The sequence below is a fragment of the Salvelinus fontinalis genome, chromosome 12 (assembly GCF_029448725.1).
Source record: "Salvelinus fontinalis isolate EN_2023a chromosome 12, ASM2944872v1, whole genome shotgun sequence".
NCBI classification, from domain to species: Eukaryota; Metazoa; Chordata; class Actinopteri; order Salmoniformes; family Salmonidae; genus Salvelinus; species Salvelinus fontinalis.
In genome coordinates, this window is record NC_074676.1 from 57527447 (window position 1) to 57551103 (window position 23657).

A 23657-nucleotide genomic window follows, 5' to 3' on the forward strand; every position below is an offset into this window, starting at 1 on the left:
CGGGATAGGTAGCTAACTAACTAGGACTCCGGTACACAGCAGGCAGGATAGGTAGCTAACTAACTAGGACTCTGGTACACAGCAGGCAGGATAGGTAGCTAACTAACTAGGACTCTGGTACACAGCAGGCAGGATAGGTAGCTAACTAACTAGGACTCCGGTACACAGCAGGCGGGATAGGTAGCTAACTAACTAGGACTCTGGTACACAGCAGGCAGGATAGGTAGCTAACTAACTAGGACTCTGGTACACAGCAGGCAGGATAGTTGGCTAGCTAACTAGGACTCCGGTACACAGCAGGCAGGATAGGTAGCTAACTAACTAGGACTCTGGTACACAGAAAGGGGGATAGGTAGTTAACTAACTAGGACTCCAGGTACACTGCAGGCGGGATAGGTAGCTAACTAACTAGGACTCTGGTACACAGAAAGGGGGATAGGTAGCTAACTAGGACTCCGGTACACAGCAGGCGGGATAGGTAGCTAGCTAGTACACACACCCCAGTCGCTGTCCATTGCCACTCAACAATGCTCTATTAAGAGCCACCTATTAATAAAAATAAGCACACACACTGTGTTCATCAGTCTGCGTGCATATTTTGAATTATAATGACAAGAAGACAATTGCATTGAGAGGAGGTAGCATACTGAATCAATGCATACGGTAAGGGCTGTAACGTTAGCTAGCCACATTGCTAAGCAAGCCAGGTTGACTAGTGTATGCAGTAACGTTAGATGAGCAATACCCATTGCTTGTATTATACATTAGCAGCATGGCAGTTTCAACTATGAACCGTACTCAGCTAGCTAGCTGTACTTTGTGGAATAAATACTGTCAACATTGAGTCGATGTATCTCTATCTGTCCATACAGCTAATGCTACAGCCTTGCTAGCGTGTAGTTAACAAGCTAACTTTACTGGCTAACTTTGATGGATAATGTTAGTTGGCTAGCTAACTGGCAATAGCACCTAAGGACGTTCTCTAGCTTGTCTTTGTCTTTAGGTGTTTGTTCTCTGATTACACGCAAGTGTCAAGGCCAATAGTTTACACTGATGACTTCAGCCATGTGAAAAACCTTCCATAGCAAAATATAGCTGGCTTCGTGTCTGTGTAGCTTGCCTCTTATCCGACTGGTGTTAGCTAGCTTCTAGCGCTGTTGCCGCGCAACCTAAGTGCTTTGACCCTGTTTTAGAACTATGAGATGTGGCGGAAAATGTGTTAGCATTGTCAGAAATGCTACAAAAAGGTAGCACATCGTTGAATGGATCTTAAATGGACAGAAATGAGCACGTGAGAGAGATAAATTATACATTTAATCAAAACTATTGTCCCTACAAACTTAGTTGGCAAGTCTACTGGTCACTTTACGGATGCTGTAGTTCACAGGTGTCAAACTCATTCCACGGGGGGCCGAGTGTCTGCGGGTTTTCGCTCCTCCCTTGTACTTGATTGATGAATTAACATCACTAATTAGTTAGGAACTCCCCACACCTGGTTGTCTAGGGCTTTATTGAAAGGAAAAACCAAAAACCTGCAGACACTAGGCCCTCCGTGGAATGAGTTTGACACCCCTGCTAGTAGTTCTTATCTGATGCCTAGATATTGAGCTAAGTCGGGGCAATACATTTTATTTTTTAATGCTAATGCTAATGGAAATGCTTATGCTAATGTTAATGACCCTGTTCAAAATCCGGTATGTGGTTCTCAGTAACGGACGGACGGCTCGTGACGAAAAGGCGAGGAAGTGTGTTGTGTACCTCCAAGTTATCTGCGAATTTTCGTCGACATCGGTGACATATTGGCTTTATCAACCTCACATTAACATTCTAGCTTAGTTAACTTCAATAAACAGTACACGGCAGCTAAAATGATCAGCTGCACTGCTGGCTCCAAGCCAGAAGAGGTCAGTATAACCTGAATTAAAATAGACTTATTTTCCCAGACAATATACATTTTCAAGCTCTATCCATGCACTGAATGCATTATTGAAAATAATGAAATACAACAATACATAATATATATTAGTGTCTGGGCCCCGGTCTTACAACCTAAATTCTTCCCCTGGGGAAGATATTTATTATTCTCAGAAGAAGAATTAAGTAAACTAACCTAGCACTGATTTGTCCTTGAAGTTTTGGAAATGTTGTTTACAAGGGAATTTTAGTAATACCTTATTTGGTGGTTACCTACATAAAGACGTCCTAATACAGCCAAGACCCCATTCATTACACACGCATAAGCAGTGTATAAAAGCATCTATGGCTGCATCCCAGACTATACTCTTTTCCCTACACAGTGCACTACTTTTGATCAGAGCCTTATGGAACCCTATTCCCTATATAGTGCACTACTTTTGATCAGAGCCATATGGGGCCCTGTGTAGGGAATAGGGTGCCGTTTTGGGATGCGAACTTTAGTGAGACAGTGTTACCTCGTCTTCCAGCGGCATGCTGCGAGGAAAGAAGAAGTATGGCACAGAGGTCAGGGCTAGGCTGGCAGAGGAGACGAGGAGGCCCATCCACCACGCACCCACCCAGCGAGGGTCTGTAGGGGCCAGCTCAGCGTTGGTGACTGGAGGGAGAGAGGAAGGTTAGAGAGAGAGAGAGACAGAAAGACAGGCAGACAGGCAGGGAGAAAGCAAGCTAGGTCGGCAGAGACGGAGAAAGAGAGGGCTCAAGAACAGTCTGAAGCACCCGGCCTCAATAGACTCTGAAGTCAAATGAGAGAGAGACAGAGACAGCGAGAGAGAGAGGGCTGTTAAGTCCAAAACTATTTAACCTGGGTTCTGACAGTTATCATTATATTCAGTCATCATTATATTCAGTTATCATTATATTCTGTTTTATTTTAGGTTATTCCAAGAGGTCCTGAAATCAAGATCACAAATACAAACAGTTCTATTAAAAAACAGCACGTATCTAGGACTAAATGATCAGCAACACAGGTGTAGCTTTAGCATGGCTGTGAACGAGCTGGGAGACAAAGCAAGAAGAGCATTCTATGCCTTTAAAAGGAACATTAAAATATACAATCCAATTAGGCTCTGCCAAAAAAAAAACTCTATTTGGCAGGAAAGTATGGTGTCCATTCTCTACTGAGGATGTTTCATGAATGGGACAAACATCCAATCGAAATACTGCATGTAGAATTGCATGCAGAGTGTATTGTAAGTGCCAAGAAAAAACTCCAAATAACACAAGTAGAGCAGAATAAAAGAGACATCACATTTTACAACCATCTAAAAACAAGCAGCCCTGAAACATTTATTCACACAGCTCTACAATGTCAAGAGATGAAACAAGAGAAGAGTCCCCTCAGACAGCTGGTTCTGAGGCTCAGTTCACTAACCCAAACCAATCCCATAGAGCCTTAGGACAGCAGTCAACCAACTGGTTCTGAGGCTCAGTTCACTGACCCAAACCAATCCCATGGAGCCTCAGGTCAGCAGTCAGCCAGCTGGTTCTGAGGCTCAGTTCACTAACCCAAACCAATCCCATAGAGCCTTAGGACAGCAGTCAACCAACTGGTTCTGAGGCTCAGTTCACTGACCCAAACCAATCCCACAGAGCAGGGCTGTCCAACCCTCTTCCTGGAGATCTACTGTCCTGTAGGTTATCAGTCCAACCCTCTTCCTGGAGATCTACTGTCCTGTAGGTTATCAGTCCAACCCTCTTCCTGGAGATCTACTGTCCTGTAGGTTATCAGTCCAACCCTCTTCCTGGAGATCTACTGTCCTGTGGGTTTTCAGTCCAACCCTCTTCCTGGAGATCTACTGTCCTGTGGGTTATCAGTCCAACCCTCTTCCTGGAGATCTACTGTCCTGTAGGTTATCAGTCCAACCCTCTTCCTGGAGATCTACTGTCCTGTGGGTTATCAGTCCAACCCTCTTCCTGGAGATCTACTGTCCTGTAGGTTATCAATCAATTTTTCAATCAATTTTATTTTATATAGCCCTTCGTACATCAGCTAATATCTCGAAGTGCTGTACAGAAACCCAGCCTAAAACCCCAAACAGCTAGTAATGCAGGTGTAGAAGCACGTTATCAGTCCAACCCTCTTCCTGGAGATCTACTGTCCTGTAGGTTATCAGTCCAACCCTCTTCCTGGAGATCTACCGTCCTGTAGGTTATCAGTCCAACCCTCTTCCTGGAGATCTACTGTCCTGTAGGTTATCAGTCCAACCCTCTTCCTGGAGAGCTACTGTCCTGTAGGGTTTCAGTCCAACCCTCTTCCTGGAGTTCTACTGTCCTGTAGGTTATCAGTCCAACCCTCTTCCTGTAGATCTACTGTCCTGTGGGTTATCAGTCCAACCCTCTTCCTGGAGATCTACTGTCCTGTAGGTTTTCAGTCCAACCCTCTTCCTGGAGATCTACTATCCTGTAGATCTACTGTCCTGTAGGTTATCAGTCCAACCCTCTTCCTGTAGATCTACTGTCCTGTAGGTTATCAGTCCAACCCTCTTCCTGGAGATCTACTGTCCTGTAGGTTTTCAGTCCAACCCTAATTTAGCAGATCTGATTCAGCTAGTTAAGGTCTTGTTGAGCAGCTAACAAGTAGAATCAGGTGTGTTAAATTAGGGTTGGACTGATAACCCACTGGACGATAGATCTCCAGGAAGAGGGTTGGACTGAGAACCTACAGGACAGTATATCTCCAGGAAGAGGGTTGGGCTGATAACCTACAGGACGGTAGATCTCCAGGAAGAGGGTTGGACTGAAAACCTACAGGACAGTATATCTCCAGGAAGAGGGTTGGACTGATAACCTACAGGACAGTATATCTCCAGGAAGAGGGTTGGACTGATAACCTACAGGATAGTATATCTCCAGGAAGAGGGTTGGACTGATAACCTACAGGATAGTAGATCTCCAGGAAGAGGGTTGGACTGATAACCTACAGGACAGTAGATCTCCAGGAAGAGGGTTGGACTGAAAACCTATAGGACAGTATATCTCCAGGAAGAGGGTTGGGCTGATAACCTACAGGACAGTAGATCTACAGGAAGAGGGTTGGACTGATAACCTACAGGACAGTAGATCTCCAGGAAGAGGGTTGGGCTGATAACCTACAGGACAGTAGATCTACAGGAAGAGGGTTGGACTGATAACCTACAGGACAGTAGATCTCCAGGAAGAGGGTTGGACTGATAACCTACAGGACAGTAGATCTACAGGAAGAGGGTTGGACTGATAACCTACAGGACAGTAGATCTCCAGGAAGAGGGTTGGACTGATAACCCACAGGACAGTAGATCTCCAGGAAGAGGGTTGGGTTGTAAACCTACAAGACAGTAGATCTCCAGGAAGAGGGTTGGACTGAAAACCTACAGGACAGTAGATCTCCAGGAAGAGAGTTGGGCAACCCTGCCTTAGAGCCTCAGGACAGCACTCAAAAAATCTGGCACAACCAAATTATCACAAAGCAAAAAGAAAATATATCACCTATTGGAAAGACACTATAAGAAATCAAAGTAAACTTCAATGCTATTTGTCTCTAAACAGACAGTACACGGTGGCAGACTATCTGACCCCTGTGACTGATACAGCACATGGTGGCAGACTATCTGACCCCTGTGACTGATACAGTACACGGTGGCAGACTATCTGACCCCTGTGACTGATACAGTACACGATGGCAGACTATCTGACCCCTGTGACTGATACAGTACACGGTGGCAGACTATCTGACCCCTGTGACTGATACAGCACATGGTGGCAGACTATCTGACCCCTGTGACTGATACAGTACACGGTGGCAGACTATCTGACCCCTGTGACTGATACAGCACACGGTGGCAGACTATCTGACCCCTGTGACTGATACAGTACACGGTGGCAGACTATCTGACCCCTGTGACTGATACAGTACACGATGGCAGACTATCTGACCCCCGTGACTGATGGAAAACACTGACTAGGTACAGACTCAGTGAGCACAGTCTGATCATAGAGACTTGTCGTCATAGACAAACCTGTTTGCCCAGAGGGGACAGGCTGTGCTCACTCTGGTGTCACCTCGTTACTCAGTATGTGTTACATCTGTGCTGGTTTGTCATCTCGTTAGTGGGAAGGGGTTTCGGGTGATATTTAAGAGTGGCTGGCCCAGTGCTCCAGTTGTCTTGAAAAATGTGGAGCATTAACTCTTTTAGTTGGCACTTCCTATTTGATTTCTAGACAAACAATCCTTTATCTGATCTTCCCTGTTTTTAAGTTTGGTGTGGGGTTTTTTCCTTTCGTTTGCCTCTTAGTGGGTCTCATAGTGGGTGTCTTTTACGTGCTAGTTGTTGTTGCTAGTTAACTTTTAGTGGACACCCGCATGAATGTTTTTACATTTTGTTTAACATGTTTTGGTTGTTGTCAATGAGTTTCCCCGTCTGTTTGAGCGGCATCTTCTTGACGGGGAACGTAACATGTCATGTGACTTCTCAGTCATGTTGAGACTGCCCAACTACTATATATTTGATGTATTATTCTCATTAATATTGTTGTTTCTGTTAATCACATTTCCACTACTATTATTATTAATTGCTGTTTGTCCTACCGTTGTTGTTTTATGTATACTTTGACAACGTAAGTAATTTAACTTGCCGTGTCAATAAAGTCTACGAGAGAGAAAGCGCTAGAACAGTCTGAAGCATCCGGCCTCAGCCTACTAGACTCTAAAGTCAAATGTCTACAGTTCGCTGATGATCTGTTGTTTCTGTCACCAACCAAGGAGGCCCTACAGCAGCACCTAGATATTCTGCCAGACCTGGGCCCTGACAGTTATAACACAAAGTGTTACAAAAGAAGTCCAGTTGCCAGGACCACAAATAAAAATTCCACCTAGACCTACCCAACTTGGCATAAACATCAGCACCACAGGTAACTTCCACAAGGCTATAAACGAGACAAGGCAAGAAGGGCCTTCTATGCCATCAAAGGAACATAAAACATCCCAAGTAGGATCTGGCTAAGAATACTTCAGTCAACAACCAAGACTTCACAAAATGGGACAAACACCAAATTGAGACTGGATGCAGAATTCTGCAAAAATAACCTCTGCGTACGACTTAAAACTTCAAATAATGCATGCAGAGCAGAATTAGGACGATTAACTCAAATGGTCAAAATCCAGAAAAGAGCAATTAAATTCTACAAGTGAAGTGATTCTCAAAGCTTATATAACAAAGCCCTCAACTACAGATGAACCTGGAGAAGAGTCCCCTCAGCCAGCTGGTTCTGGGGCTCTGTTCACAAACAGACCCCACAGAGCCCCAGAAAAGCAACACAATGAGAATTTTCATGAGAAAACAAAAAGATAATTGGTTGACACATTGGAAAGAATCCACAACAACAAAAAATGAGCAAACTGGAATGTTATTTGGCCCTAAACAGAGGGGTACACAGTGGCAGAATACCTGACCACTGTGACTGACCCAAACTTAAGGAAAGCATTCACTATATACAGATTCATTGAGCATAGCCTTGCTATTGAGAGGCCACCTTAGGCTGTGTGCACTTCCTAACCTCCTGCTAAATGTATGACCATATTAGAGACACATATTTCCCTCAGATTACACAGATCCACAAAGAATTTGAAAACATATCCAATTTTGATAAACTCCCATATCTACTGGGTGAAATACCACAGTGTTCCATCACAGCAGCAAGATATCTGACCTGTTGCCACAAGAAAAGGTCAACCAGTGAAGAACAAACACCATTGTAAATACAACCCATATTTATGTGTATTTATGTTTTGTACTTTAACTATTTGCACATCGTTACAACACTGTATAGAGCCAATAATACATTGTATTCACACACCTTGAATTTTCCCACATTTTGTTGATACAGCCTCAATTTAAAATGGATTCAATTGAGATTGTGTCACTGGTCTACACACAATAACCCAATAATGTCAAAGTGGAATTATGTTTTTTAGAAATCTTTACAAATTCAACCCCTTTGTTATGGCAAGCCTAAATAAGTTTAGGTGTACAACATGTGCTTAACAAGTCACATAAGTTGCATGGACTCTGTGTGCAATAATAGTGTTTAACATGATTTATGAATGACTACCTCATCTCTGTACCCCACACATACAATTATCTGTAAGGTCCCTCAGTCCAGCAGTGAATTTCAAACACAGATTCAACCATAAAGACCAGGGAGGTTTTCCAATGCCTCGCAAAGAAGGGCACCTATTGGTAGATGGGTGAGCAGACATTGAATATCCCCCTTTGAGCATGGTGAAATTATTAATTACACTTTGGATGGTGTATCGATACACCCAGCCACCACAAAGATACAGGCATCCCTCCTAACTCAGTTGCCGGAGAGGAAGGAAACCGCTCAGGGATTTCACCATGAGGCCACTTTAAAACAGTTACATAGTTTAATGGCTGTGATCGGAGAAAACTGAGGATGGATCAACAACATTGTAGTTACTCCACAATACTAACCTAAATTACAGAGTGAAAAGAAGGAAGCCTGTACAGAATAAAAATATTCCTAAACATGCATCCTGTTTGCAACATGACACTTTACATGTGTTAAAGAAATTCACTTTTTGTCCTGAACACAAAGCTTTTTATTTGGGGCAAATCCAACACATCACTGAGTACCACTGTTCATATTTTCAAGCAGGTGGTGACGTCTTCATGTTATGGGTATGCTTGTCATCGGCAAGGACTAGGGAGTTTTTTTTAGGATAAAAATAAATGGAATAGTGCTAAGCACGGGCAAAATCTTAGAGGAAAACTTGCTTCAATCTGCTTTCTACCAGACACTGGGAGATAAATTCACCTTTCAGCAGGACAACAACCTAAAACACAAGGACAAATATAAACTGGAGTTGCTTACCAAGCAATACAATCCTACACTCCAACCAGCTACCCAACCTCTGCCACTAATCTAATGACCCAAACCCAGTACCAACCTGAACCGGTTCTGTCCACCATATAACAAACCAAACCCAGTACCAACCTGAACCGGTTCTGTCCACCATGTAACAACCCAAACCCAGTATCAACCTGAACCGGTTCTGTCCACCATGTAACAACCCAAACCCAGTATCAACCTGAACCGGTTCTGTCCACCATATAACAACCCAAACCCAGTATCAACCTGAGCCGGTTCTGTCCACCATGTAACAACCCAAACCCAGTATCAACCTGAACCGGTTCTGTCCACCATGTAACAACCCAAACCTAGTACCAACCTGAACCGGTTCTGTCCACCATGTAACAACCCAAACCCAGTATCAACCTGAACCGGTTCTGTCCACCATGTAACAACCCAAACCCAGTATCAACCTGAACCGGTTCTGTCCACCATATAACAACCCAAACCCAGTACCAACCTGAACCGGTTCTGTCCACCATGTAACAACCCAAACCCAGTATCAACCTGAACCGGTTCTGTCCACCATATAACAACCCAAACCCAGTACCAACCTGAGCCGGTTCTGTCCACCATGTAACAACCCAAACCCAGTATCAACCTGAACCGGTTCTGTCCACCATGTAACAACCCAAACCCAGTATCAACCTGAACCGGTTCTGTCCACCATGTAACAACCCAAACCCAGTACCAACCTGAACCGGTTCTGTCCACCATATAACAACCCAAACCCAGTATCAACCTGAACCGGTTCTGTCCACCATGTAACAACCCAAACCCAGTATCAACCTGAACCGGTTCTGTCCACCATGTAACAACCCAAACCCAGTATCAACCTGAGCCGGTTCTGTCCACCATGTAACAACCCAAACCCAGTATCAACCTGAACCGGTTCTGTCCACCATGTAACAACCCAAACCCAGTATCAACCTGAACCGGTTCTGTCCACCATGTAACAACCCAAACCCAGTATCAACCTGAACCGGTTCTGTCCACCATGTAACAACCCAAACCCAGTACCAACCTGAACCGGTTCTGTCCACCATTTAACAACCCAAACCCAGTACCTACATGACCCGGTTTTGTCCACCATTTAACAACCCAAACCCAGTACCTACATGAGCCGGTTTTGTCCACGTCCACATAGATCCTCAGCATGACGGAGCCCAGCAGGAAGCCGAAGGCAGGTCCAAACACAGACACAGCAAACAGGATGGCTGAGGAGAAAAGAGAGAGTCTTTAACACTACGTCCTACTGTAACACTACAGTTTGTGTTGAGCCTGTCCTTAGCTGCAGTACTAAAACCTCAAAGAAGAGACCAGCTGAATCGTGTTCAATTGTCTGTTATTAACTAAATTAATACAATCTCTCCTCTTGTTTTTTTTGCTAAATAACTCTGACAAACTTTACTTTTTATATCTAGGGAGAGAAGTGATTACAACCTGCCTGTGTTAAGCTAAGGTATTTTTAGTTAGCCCCGGGAGATTGCCGTAGACAACTCCGTTGAAATACTATAGGGTCATGTCTCAAGGCTAGTGTTTCTATAGGCTACAAGCCTCTACAGTGGGTATCATAACTAATCTTCAAAATTTAATTGTGTTACAAAGTGGTATTAAAATGGATTTAAGTGTCTTTCTATTTTTCAATGATCTACACAAACTACTCTTTCAAAATAAAAAATATTTAACATTTCTTAAAAATGTATGAAAAATGTAATATATGTTGATTAGATAAGTATTTACCCCCCCCCCCCTTGTCAATACATGTCAGAAACACCTTTTGTAGAGATTACAGCTGTGAGTCTTATTGGGTAAGTCTCTAAGAGCTTTACACACCTGGATTGTGCAATAATTGCCCATAAATCTTTTCAAAATGATTCAAGCTCTGTCAAGATGTTGGGGGTCACGGACACACAGCAATTTTCAAGTCTTGCAATATATTTTAAGCAGATTTGACTGTAACTTGGTCACTCTCAGGAACATTCATTGTCTTCTTGGTAAGCAACTCCACTGTAGATTTGGCCCTGCTGAAAGATTAATTTGTCTCCCAGTGTCTGGTGGAAAGCAGACTTAACCAGGTTTTCCTCTTGGATTTTGCCTGTGCTCAGTTCCATTCAGTTTCTTTTTATCCTGAAAAAAACTCCCCAGTCTTTGCCAATGGCAAGCATACCCATAACATGATGCAGCCACCACCATGCTTGAAAAAAGGAGGCAGTTATTCAGTGATGTGTTGTTGGATTTTCCACAAACGTAAGGCTTTGCATTTAGGCCAAAACGTTTATTCCTTTGCCGTGTTTTCTTGCAGTATAACTTGAGTTGTTTTTGTTTCACTCTGTCATTAGGTCATTATTGTGGAGTAACTACAATGTTGTTGATCCATCCTCAGTGTTCTCCTATCACAGCCATTAAACTCTGTAACTGTTTTAAAATCACCAATGACCTCATGGTGAAATCCCTGAGCAGTTTCCTTCCTCTCCTGCAGCTCAGTTCAGAAGGTTGACTGTATCTTTGTTGTGTCTGGGTGGTTTAATAGAATAATTATTAACTTGACCACGCTTAAAGAGATATTCAATGTCTGATTTGTTATCAAAACCTACCAATCAATGCCCTTCTTTATGAGGCTTTTGAAAAGCTCACTGGTTTTTGCTGTTGAATTTGTGCTTGAAATTCAATACTTAACTGATACTTAACTTACAGATGTTGTATGTACATTTTCACTGATGTATTTTGTGTAGATTTTACATTTATATTAAATTTAAACTTTAACTAGTCAGATCAATGACAAAAAAAATCTCTAATCTATTTCAATAACACTTTGTAACGCAACAGAATGTGAACAAATCCAATGGGGTGAATACTACTGATACCCCTTGTATGTCGAGGGACTAGTTTCAGTCGGTTACAGGCCTCTTACCTATGTAGAAGGACTAGTTTCAGTCAGCTACACGCCTCTTACCTATGTAGAGGGACTAGTTTCAGTCAGTTAAAGGCCTCTTACCTATGTAGAGGGACTAGTTTCAGTCAGCTACACGCCTCTTACCTATGTCGAGGGACTAGTTTCAGTCAGCTACAGGCCTCTTACCTATGTAGAGGGACTAGTTTCAGTCAGCTACAGGCCTCTTACCTATGTAGAGGGACTAGTTTCAGTCAGCTACAGGCCTCTTACCTATGTAGAGGAACTAGTTTCAGTCAGCTACAAGGCTCTTACCTATGTAGAGGGACTAGTTTCAGTCAGTTAAAGGCCTCTTACCTATGTAGAGGGACTAGTTTCAGTCGGTTACAGGCCTCTTACCTATGTAGAGGGACTAGTTTCAGTCAGCTACAGGCCTCTTACCTATGTAGAGGGACTAGTTTCAGTCGGTTACAGGCCTCTTACCGATGTAGAGGGACTAGTTTCAGTCAGCTACAAGGCTCTTACCTATGTAGAGGAACTAGTTTCAGTCAGCTACAAGGCTCTTACCTATGTAGAGGGACTAGTTTCAGTCAGTTAAAGGCCTCTTACCTATGTAGAGGGACTAGTTTCAGTCAGCTACAGGCCTCTTACACATGTAGAGGGACTAGTTTCAGTAAACGACAGGCCTCTTACCTATGTAGATGGACTAGTTTCAGTCAGCTACAAGCCTCTTACCTATGTAGAGGGACTAGTTTCAGTAAGCTACAGGCCTCTTACCTATGTAGAGGGACTAGTTTCAGTAAGCTACAGGCCTCTTACCTATGTAGAGGGGGGAGTTGCCTCGTCCGGCGAAGTCATCCACATAAGAGATACCAAAGGGTTGTATGGGAACAGATCCCACCCCGAACAGCAGCTGAGCTATAGCCATGAGCAGCCACAAGTTGTTGGTGTCTGCTATACGCTTGATCTCTGTCTTCCCACAGGCCTCTGTCATGTTGGAGGTACCCTGGAGGGAACACAGGTCTTGGCGATCTAGGGAAAAAACACATTCACAGACACACACAAGTACAGAGACACACAAGTACAGAGACACACAAGTACAGAGACAGACAAGTACAGAGACAGACAAGTACAGAGACAGACAGACAGACAGACAGACAGACAGACAGACAGACAGACAGACAGACAGAGACAGAGTTAATTACAGGTCTGTTAACTATACACAGCTGTTCCTGGAGTTTGATGATGTGATCCTTCAGTGGTACCCCATGACAAGCAGCATCCAGCCAGGGTAGTGTGTGTGTGTGTGTGTGTGTGTGTGTGTGTGTGTGTGTGTGTGTGTGTGTGTGTGTGTGTGTGTGTGTGTGTGTGTGTGTGTGTGTGTGTGTGTGTGTGTGTGTGTGTGTGTGTGTGTGTGTGTGTGTGTGTGTGTGTGTATGCATGTTGTGTGTGTGTGTGTGTATGTGCCTACAGGGCAGACAGAGAAGTAGGAAAGACAATGAACAGAGCTCTGAATTAAATCAACTGAGAGACCTTAATCTTCTTGATGTGCTCAGAGATGAACATTTTCCTGCTGGTTTGTGTAGAATGGGTTCAGCTAGAGAACACCTGCAGGCCAGGCTGGCTTTCACAGTTCATTATGTCTAAATCCATCCAAATCTAACCGCACCACACCACTACACCAATCCACCACTACACTACTAAACCAATCTACTACTACACTACTAAACCAATCCACCACACCACTACACCAATCCACCACTACACTACTAAACCAATCCACCACTACACTACTAAACCAATCTACTACTACACTACTAAACCAATCCACCACACCACTACACCAATCCACCACTACACTACTAAACCAATCCACCACTACACTACTAAACCAATCCACCACTACACTACTAAACCAATCCACCACCACACCACTACACCAATCCACCACTACACTACTAAACCAATCCACCACCACACCACTACACCAATCCACCACTACACTACTAAACCAATCCACCACTACACTACTAAACCAATCCACCACTACACTACTAAACCAATCCACCACTACACTACTAAAACCAATGCACTACTACACCACTAAACCAATCCACCACACCACTACACCACTAAACCAATCCACCACACCACTACACTAAACCAATCCACCACACCACTACACCACTCCACCACACCACTACACTAAACCAATCCACCACATCACTAAACCAATCCACCACACCACTAAACCAATCCACCACTACACTACTAAACCAATCCACCACACCACTACTCTAAACCAATCCACCACACCACTACACTAAACCAATCCACCACCCCACTAAACCAATCCAGCACACCACTAAACCAATCCACACCACTAAACCAATCCACCACTACACTAAACCAATCCACCACATCACTAAACCAATCCACCACACCACTACACTAAACCAATCCACCACTACACTACTAAAACAATCCACTACTACACTACTAAAACAATCCACTACTACACTACTAAACCAATCCACCACACCACTACACCACTAAACCAATCCACCACACCACTACACTAAACCAATCCACCACACCACTAAACCAATCCACCACACCACTACACTAAACCAATCAACCACACCACTACACTAAACTAATCCACTACTACACCACTAAACCAATCCACCACACCACTACTAAACCAATCCACCACACCACTACACCACTAAACCAATCCACCAAACCACTACACCACTAAACCAATCCACCACACCACTACACTAAACCAATCCACCACACCACTACACTGAACCAATCCACCACACCACTACACTAAACCAATCCACCACTACACTAAACCAATCCACCACTACACTAAACCAATCCACCACACCAGTACACTAAACAAATCCACTACTACACCACTAAACCAATCCACCACACCACTACACCACTAAACCAATCCACCACTACACTAAACCAATCCACCACACCACTACACTAAACCAATCCACACCACACCACTACACTAAACCAAACCACACCACTAAACCAATCCCCCACACCACTACTAAACCAATCCACCACACCACTAAACCAATCCACCACACCACTACACTAAACCAATCCACTACTACACCACTAAACCAATCCACCACACCACTACTAAACCAACCCACCACACCACTAAACCAATCCACCACACCACTACACTAAACCAATCCACCACACCACTACACTAAACCAATCCACCACACCACTACACTAAACCAATCCACCACACCACTAAACCAATCCACACCACTAAACCAATCCACACCACTAAACCAATCCACCACACCACTACACTAAACCAATCCACCACACCAATCCACTAAACCAATCCACCACACCACTAAACCAATCCACACCACTAAACCAATCCACCACACCACACCACAAACTAAACCAATCCACCACACCACTACACTAAACCAATCCACCACACCACTACACTAAACCAATCCACCACACCACTAAACCAATCCACCACACCACACACTAAACCAATCCACCACACCACTACACTAAACCAATCCACCACACACTAAACCAATCCACCACACCACTACACTAAACCAATCCACCACACCACACACTAAACCAATCCACCACACCACACCACTACACTACACAAAACCAATCCACCACACCACTACACTAAACCAATCCACCACACCACTAAACCAATCCACCACACCACTACACTAAACCAATCAACCACACCACTACTCTAAACTAATCCACTACTACACCACTAAACCAATCCACCACACCACTACTAAACCAATCCACCACACCACTACACCACTAAACCAATCCACCACACCACTACACCACTAAACCAATCCACCACACCACTACACTAAACCAATCCACCACACCACTACACTAAACCAATCCACCACACCACTACACTAAACCAATCCACCACTACACTAAACCAATCCACCACTACACTAAACCAATCCACCACTACACTAATCCAATCCACCACACCACTACACTAAACAAATCCACTACTACACCACTAAACCAATCCACCACACCACTACACCACTAAACCAATCCACCACTACACTAAACCAATCCACCACACCACTACACTAAACCAATCCACCACACCACTACACTAAACCAATCCACACCACACCACTACACTAAACCAAACCACACCACTAAACCAATCCCCCACACCACTACTAAACCAATCCACCACACCACTAAACCAATCCACCACACCACTACACTAAACCAATCCACTACTACACCACTAAACCAATCCACCACACCACTACTAAACCAACCCACCACACCACTAAACCAATCCACACCACTAAACCAATCCACCACACCACTACACTAAACCAATCCACTACTACACCACTAAACCAATCCACCAGACCACTACACTAAACCAATCCACCACACCACTACACTAAACCAATCCACCACGCCACTACACTAAACCAAACCACCACACCACTAAACCAATCCACACCACTAAACCAATCCACCACACCACTACACTAAACCAATCCACCACACCAATCCACTAAACCAATCCACCACACCACTAAACCAATCCACACCACTAAACCAATCCACCACACCACAACACAAACTAAACCAATCCACCACACCACTACACTAAACCAATCCACCACACCACTACACTAAACCAATCCACCACACCACTAAACCAATCCACCACACCACACACTAAACCAATCCACCACACCACTACACTAAACCAATCCACCACACACTAAACCAATCCACCACACCACTACACTAAACCAATCCACCACACCACACACTAAACCAATCCACCACACCACACCACTACACTACACAAAACCAATCCACCACACCACTACACTAAACCAATCCACCACACCACTAAACCAATCCACCACACCACACACTAAACCAATCCACCACACCACTACACTAAACCAATCCATCACACCACACACTAAACCAATCCACCACACCACACACTAAACCAATCCACCACACCACTACACTAAACCAATCCACCACACCACTACACTAAACCAATCCACACCACACCACTAAACCAAACCACACCACTAAACCAATCCACCACACCACTACACTAAACCAATCCACCACACACTAAACCAATCCACCACACCACACACTAAACCAATCCACCACACCACTAAACCAATCCACCACACCACACCACTAAACCAATCCACACCACTAAACCAATCCACCACACCACTTCACTAAACCACCACAGCACTACACCAATCCACTTAACAAATACAATCTACACCACTACTTCATTACACCACACAACTACACCACTCCACAACTCCAACAATCCACACCACTCCAACAATCCACACCACTCCAACAATCCACACCACTCCAATCCACCACACCATATCACTACTCTACCACACAACTACAATGCGTCACACCACACCACTCCTCGACTACACCACACCACTCCTCGACTACACCACACCAACACACCCCTCCACACTACCACACCAATACACCCTCCACACTACCACACCAATACACCCCTCCACACTACCACACCCCTCCACACTACCACACCAATACACCCCTCCACACTACCACACCAATACACCCCTCCACACTACCACACCAATACACCCCTCCACACTACCACACCAATACACCCTCCACACTACCACACCAATACACCCCTCCACACTACCACAACCCTCCACACTACCACACCCCTCCACACCAATACACCCCTCCACACCAATACACCCCTCCACACTACCACACCAATACACCCCTCCACACTACCACACCCCTCCACACTACCACACCAATACACCCCTCCACACTACCACACCAATACACCCCTCCACACCACCACACCCCTCCACACCAATACACCCCTCCACACTAATACACCCCTCCACACTACCACACCAATACACCCCTCCACACTACCACACCAATACACCCCTCCACACTACCACACCAATACACCCTCCACACTACCACACCAATACACCCCTCCACACTACCACAACCCTCCACACCAATACACCCCTCCACACCAATACACCCCTCCACACTACCACACCAATACACCCCTCCACACTACCACACCCCTCCACACTACCACACCAATACACCCCTCCACACTACCACACCAATACACCCCTCCACACTACCACACCCCTCCACACCAATACACCCCTCCACACTAATACACCCCTCCACACTACCACACCAATACACACTACCACACCCCTCCACACTACCACACCAATACACCCCTACACACTACCACACCCCTCCACACCAATACACCCCTACACACTACCACACCCCTCCACACTACCACACCAATACACCCCTCCACACTACCACACCCCTCCACACCAATACACCCCTCCACACCAATACACCCCTCCACACCAATACACCCCTCCACACCAATACACCCCTCCACACTACCACACCAATACACCCCTCCACACTACCATACCAATACACACTACCACACCAATACACACTACCACACCCCTCCACACTACCACACCAATACACCCCTCCAATACACACTACCACACTCCTCCACACTACCACACCAATACACCCCTCCACACTACCACACCAATACACACTACCACACCAATACACCCCTCCACACTACCACACCAATACACCACTCCACTAGACCACACCCTCCACACTACCACACCAATACACCCCTCCACACTACCACACCAATACACCACTCCACTAGACCACACCCCTCCACACTACCACACCAACACACCCCTCCACACTACCACACCAATACACCCCTCCACACCACCACTCCAATCCACACCTCCACTTCAATCCAGTACACCACTCCAATTCACTACACCATCACACTAATACACCGTCACTCTACTACATCACACCACTCCACCACAACACTTCATACCACCACTCCACCCCTCCACTCCAACACTTCATACCACCACTCCACCACTCCACTCCAACACTTCATACCACCACTCCACTCCACCCCTCCACTCCACCAGTCCACCACTCCACTTCATACCACCACTCCACTCCAACACTTCATACCACCAGTCCACCACTCCACTAACCTACACTACAACACTCCAATCCACCCCACTCCAATGCACCGCACCCCTCCACCACTCCAATTCAGTACACCACTCCACTACACCACTCCACTACACCACTACAGCATTCCACTACACCACACCACTCCATCACTCCACCACACCATTCCACTACACCATTCCACTCCACTACACCATTCCACTAACCACTCCATTCCAAAACATCACTCCACCACACTACTCCAATACACCCCCACTCTACCAAACTACACCACTCTTCCACAATACTACTCTACTCCATGACAGGTCCAACATACTGGGACTGCTGCTTTAGGGACACTGGTTGTGGATGATGCTTGCTGCTTTAGGGAGACTGACTGTGGATGATGCTTGCTGCTTTAGAGAGACTGTGGATGATGCTTGCCGCTTTAGGGAGACTGACTGTGGATGATGCTTGCTGCTTTAGGGAGACTGACTGTGGATGATGCTTGCTGCTTTAGAGAGACTGACTGTGGATGATGCTTGCCGCTTTAGAGAGACTGTGGATGATGCTTGCCGCTTTAGAGAGACTGACTGTGGATGATGCTTGCCGCTTTAGAGAGACTGTGGATGATGCTTGCCGCTTTAGAGAGACTGACTGTGGATGATGCTTGCTGCTTTAGAGAGACTGACTGTGGATGACTGTGGATGATGCTTGCTGCTTTAGGGAGACTGACTGTGGATGATGCTTGCTGCTTTAGAGAGACTGACTGTGGATGACTGCGGATGATGCTTGCTGCTTTAGAGAGACTGACTGTGGATGATGCTTGCTGCTTTAGGGAGACTGACTGTGGATGATGCTTGCTGCTTTAGAGAGACTGTGGATGATGCTTGCTGCTTTAGGGAGACTGATTGTGGATGATGCTTGCTGCTTTAGGGAGACTGATTGTGGATGATGCTTGCTGCTTTAGGGAGACTGATTGTGGATGATGCTTGCTGCTTTAGAGAGACTGACTGTGGATGATGCTTGCCGCTTTAGAGAGACTGTGGATGATGCTTGCCGCTTTAGAGAGACTGACTGTGGATGATGCTTGCCGCTTTAGAGAGACTGTGGATGATGCTTGCCGCTTTAGAGAGACTGACTGTGGATGATGGTTGCTGCTTTAGAGAGACTGACTGTGGATGACTGTGGATGATGCTTGCTGCTTTAGGGAGACTGACTGTGGATGATGCTTGCTGCTTTAGAGAGACTGACTGTGGATGACTGTGGATGATGCTTGCTGCTTTAGGGAGACTGACTGTGGATGATGCTTGCTGCTTTAGAGAGACTGACTGTGGATGACTGTGGATGATGCTTGCTGCTTTAGAGAGACTGATTGTGGATGATGCTTGCTGCTTTAGGGAGACTGATTGTGGATGATGCTTGCTGCTTTAGGGAGACTGATTGTGGATGATGCTTGCTGCTTTAGAGAGACTGACTGTGGATGATGCTTGCTGCTTTAGAGAGACTGATTGTGGATGATGCTTGCTGCTTTAGGGAGACTGATTGTGGATGATGCTTGCTGCTTTAGGGAGACTGATTGTGGATGATGCTTGCTGCTTTAGGGAGACTGATTGTGGATGATGCTTGCTGCTTTAGAGAGACTGACTGCGGATGATGCTTGCTGCTTTAGAGAGACTGACTGTGGATGATGCTTGCTGCTTTAGGGAGACTGACTGTGGATGATGCTTGCTGCTTTAGAGAGACTGTGGATGATGCTTGCTGCTTTAGGGAGACTGATTGTGGATGATGCTTGCTGCTTTAGGGAGACTGATTGTGGATGATGCTTGCTGCTTTAGAGAGACTGACTGCGGATGATGCTTGCTGCTTTAGAGAGACTGACTGTGGATGATGCTTGCTGCTTTAGAGAGACTGTGGATGATGCTTGCTGCTTTAGAGAGACTGTGGATGATGCTTGCTGCTTTAGGGAGACTGACTGTGGATGATGCTTGCTGCTTTAGGGAGACTGATTGTGGATGATGCTTGCTGCTTTAGAGAGACTGACTGCGGATGATGCTTGCTGCTTTAGAGAGACTGATTGTGGATGATGCTTGCTGTTTTAGGGAGACTGATTGTGGATGATGCTTGCTGCTTTAGAGAGACTGACTGTGGATGACTGTGGATGATGCTTGCTGCTTTAGAGAGACTGACTGTGGATGATGCTTGCTGCTTTAGAGAGACTGTGGATGATGCTTGCTGCTTTAGAGAGACTGACTGTGGATGATGCTTGCTGCTTTAGAGAGACTGATTGTGGATGACTGTGGATGATGCTTGCCGCTTTAGGGAGACTGACTGTGGATGATGCTTGCTGCTTTAGAGAGACTGACTGTGGATGACTGTGGATGATGCTTGCTGCTTTAGGGAGACTGACTGTGGATGATGCTTGCTGCTTTAGAGAGACTGACTGTGGATGATGCTTGCTGCTTTAGAGAAACTGTGGATGATGCTTACAATACACTAGGTTTTAAAACTCATGCGGCCAGTTTCCCGGACACAGCCTAGTCGTAGACTAAGAACCATTTTTTAAGGTTCACATCTGTGTTATGGAAACTCTGCCCATGAATATGTGTAATCTATGCATTTTTATTCAAAAGTGTGTCCTTGGTATTGCAGATAAAATATATATATATATATATATATTGAACCCCTAGATCTTACCATGTATGACAGAGTCGAACACATAGGACTGGGACAGGAAGTGAGGTAAGGCCAGGATCAGAGCACTGATGGACATCAGCAGACCACCCAGTCCAATGAGACGAGGACGATGGACCCTGCTGCCCAGGTAACTCACAAACACTATCAGAGCTGTGTTCCCCGCCTAGAGACGGATGGAGACAGATAGAGCCCTGTAACCAGGATATAGCAGGACTGTCTTCCCCACCTAGACACAGAGAGAGCCCTGTAACCAGGATACAGCAGGTCTGTCTTCCCCACCTAGACACAGAGAGAGCCCTGTAACCAGGATACAGCAGGTCTGTTCCCCACCTAGACACAGAGAGAGCCCTGTAACCAGGATATAGCAGGTCTGTGTTCCCCACCTAGACACAGAGAGAGAGCCCTGTAACCAGGATATAGCAGGTCTGTGTTCCCCACCTAGACACAGAGAGAGCCCTGTAACCAGGATACAGCAGGTCTGTCTTCCCCACCTAGACACAGAGAGAGCCCTGTAACCAGGATAAAGCAGGTCTGTCTTCCCCACCTAGACACAGAGAGAGCCCTGTAACCAGGATATAGCAGGTCTGTTCCCCACCTAGACACAGAGAGAGCCCTGTAACCAGGATACAGCAGGTCTGTCTTCCCCACCTAGACACAGAGAGAACCCTGTAACCAGGATACAGCAGGTCTGTCTTCCCCACCTAGACACAGAGAGAGAGCCCTGTAACCAGGATACAGCAGGTCTGTCTTCCCCACCTAGACACAGAGAGAGCCCTCTAACCAGGATACAGTAGGTCTGTCTTCCCCACCTAGACACAGAGAGAGAGCCCTGTAACCAGGATACAGCAGGTCTGTCTTCCCCACCTAGACACAGAGAGAGCCCTGTAACCAGGATAGAGCAGGTCTGTCTTCCCCACCTAGACACAGAGAGAGCCCTGTAACCAGGATACAGCAGCTCTGTGTTCCCCACCTAGACACAGAGAGAGCCCTGTAACCAGGATATAGCAGGTCCGTCTTCCCCACCTAGACACAGAGAGAGCCCTGTAACCAGGATACAGCAGGTCTGTCTTCCCCACCTAGACACAGAGAGAGAGCCCTGTAACCAGGAATACAGCAGGTCTGTCTTCCCCACCTAGACACAGAGAGAGCCCTGTAACCAGGATATAGCAGGTCTGTCTTCCCCACCTAGACACAGAGAGAGCCCTGTAACCAGGATACAGCAGGTCTGTCTTCCCCACCTAGACACAGAGAGAGCCCTGTAACCGGGATACAGCAGGTCTGTCTTCCCCACCTAGACACAGAGAGAGCCCTGTAACCAGGATACAGCAGGGCTGTGTTCCCCACCTAGACACAGAGAGAGCCCTGTAACCAGGATACAGCAGGTCTGTCTTCCCCACCTAGACACAGAGAGAGCCCTGTAACCAGGATACAGCAGGTCTGTGTTCCCCACCTAGACACAGAGAGAGAGCCCTGTAACCAGGAATACAGCAGGTCTGTCTTCCCCACCTAGACACAGAGAGAGCCCTGTAACCAGGATACAGCAGGTATGTCTTCCCCACCTAGACACAGAGAGAGCCCTGTAACCAGGATACAGCAGGTCTGTCTTCCCCACCTAGACACAGAGAGAGCCCTGTAACCGGGATACAGCAGGTCTGTCTTCCCCACCTAGACACAGAGAGAGCCCTGTAACCAGGATACAGCAGGGCTGTGTTCCCCACCTAGACACAGAGAGAGCCCTGTAACCAGGATACAGCAGGTCTGTCTTCCCCACCTAGACACAGAGAGAGCCCTGTAACCAGGATACAGCAGGTCTGTGTTCCCCACCTAGACACAGAGAGAGAGCCCTGTAACCAGGAATACAGCAGGTCTGTCTTCCCCACCTAGACACAGAGAGAGCCCTGTAACCAGGATACAGCAGGTATGTCTTCCCCACCTAGACACAGAGAGAGCCCTGTAACCAGGATACAGCAGGTCTGTCTTCCCCACCTAGACACAGAGAGAGCCCTGTAACCAGGATACAGCAGGTCTGTCTTCCCCACCTAGACACAGA

At 46.0% G+C, this 23657-nt stretch overlaps 1 protein-coding gene across 2 annotated transcripts in view; it reads right to left on the reverse strand.

Annotated features, from left to right (window-relative positions):
- The window catches only part of LOC129867630 (solute carrier organic anion transporter family member 2A1-like), a 75795-nt gene that overhangs the window by 22395 nt on the left and 29743 nt on the right, over positions 1 to 23657 (reverse strand). For both annotated transcript variants that reach the window (XM_055941152.1, XM_055941153.1), the window contains exons 3-6: positions 21608 to 21770; positions 12599 to 12811; positions 10005 to 10103; positions 2433 to 2572 (exon numbers count right to left, since the gene is read on the reverse strand). In XM_055941152.1, the coding sequence (XP_055797127.1) occupies positions 2433 to 2572; positions 10005 to 10103; positions 12599 to 12811; positions 21608 to 21770 (615 nt within the window). The remainder of the gene's footprint in view (positions 1 to 2432; positions 2573 to 10004; positions 10104 to 12598; positions 12812 to 21607; positions 21771 to 23657) is intronic.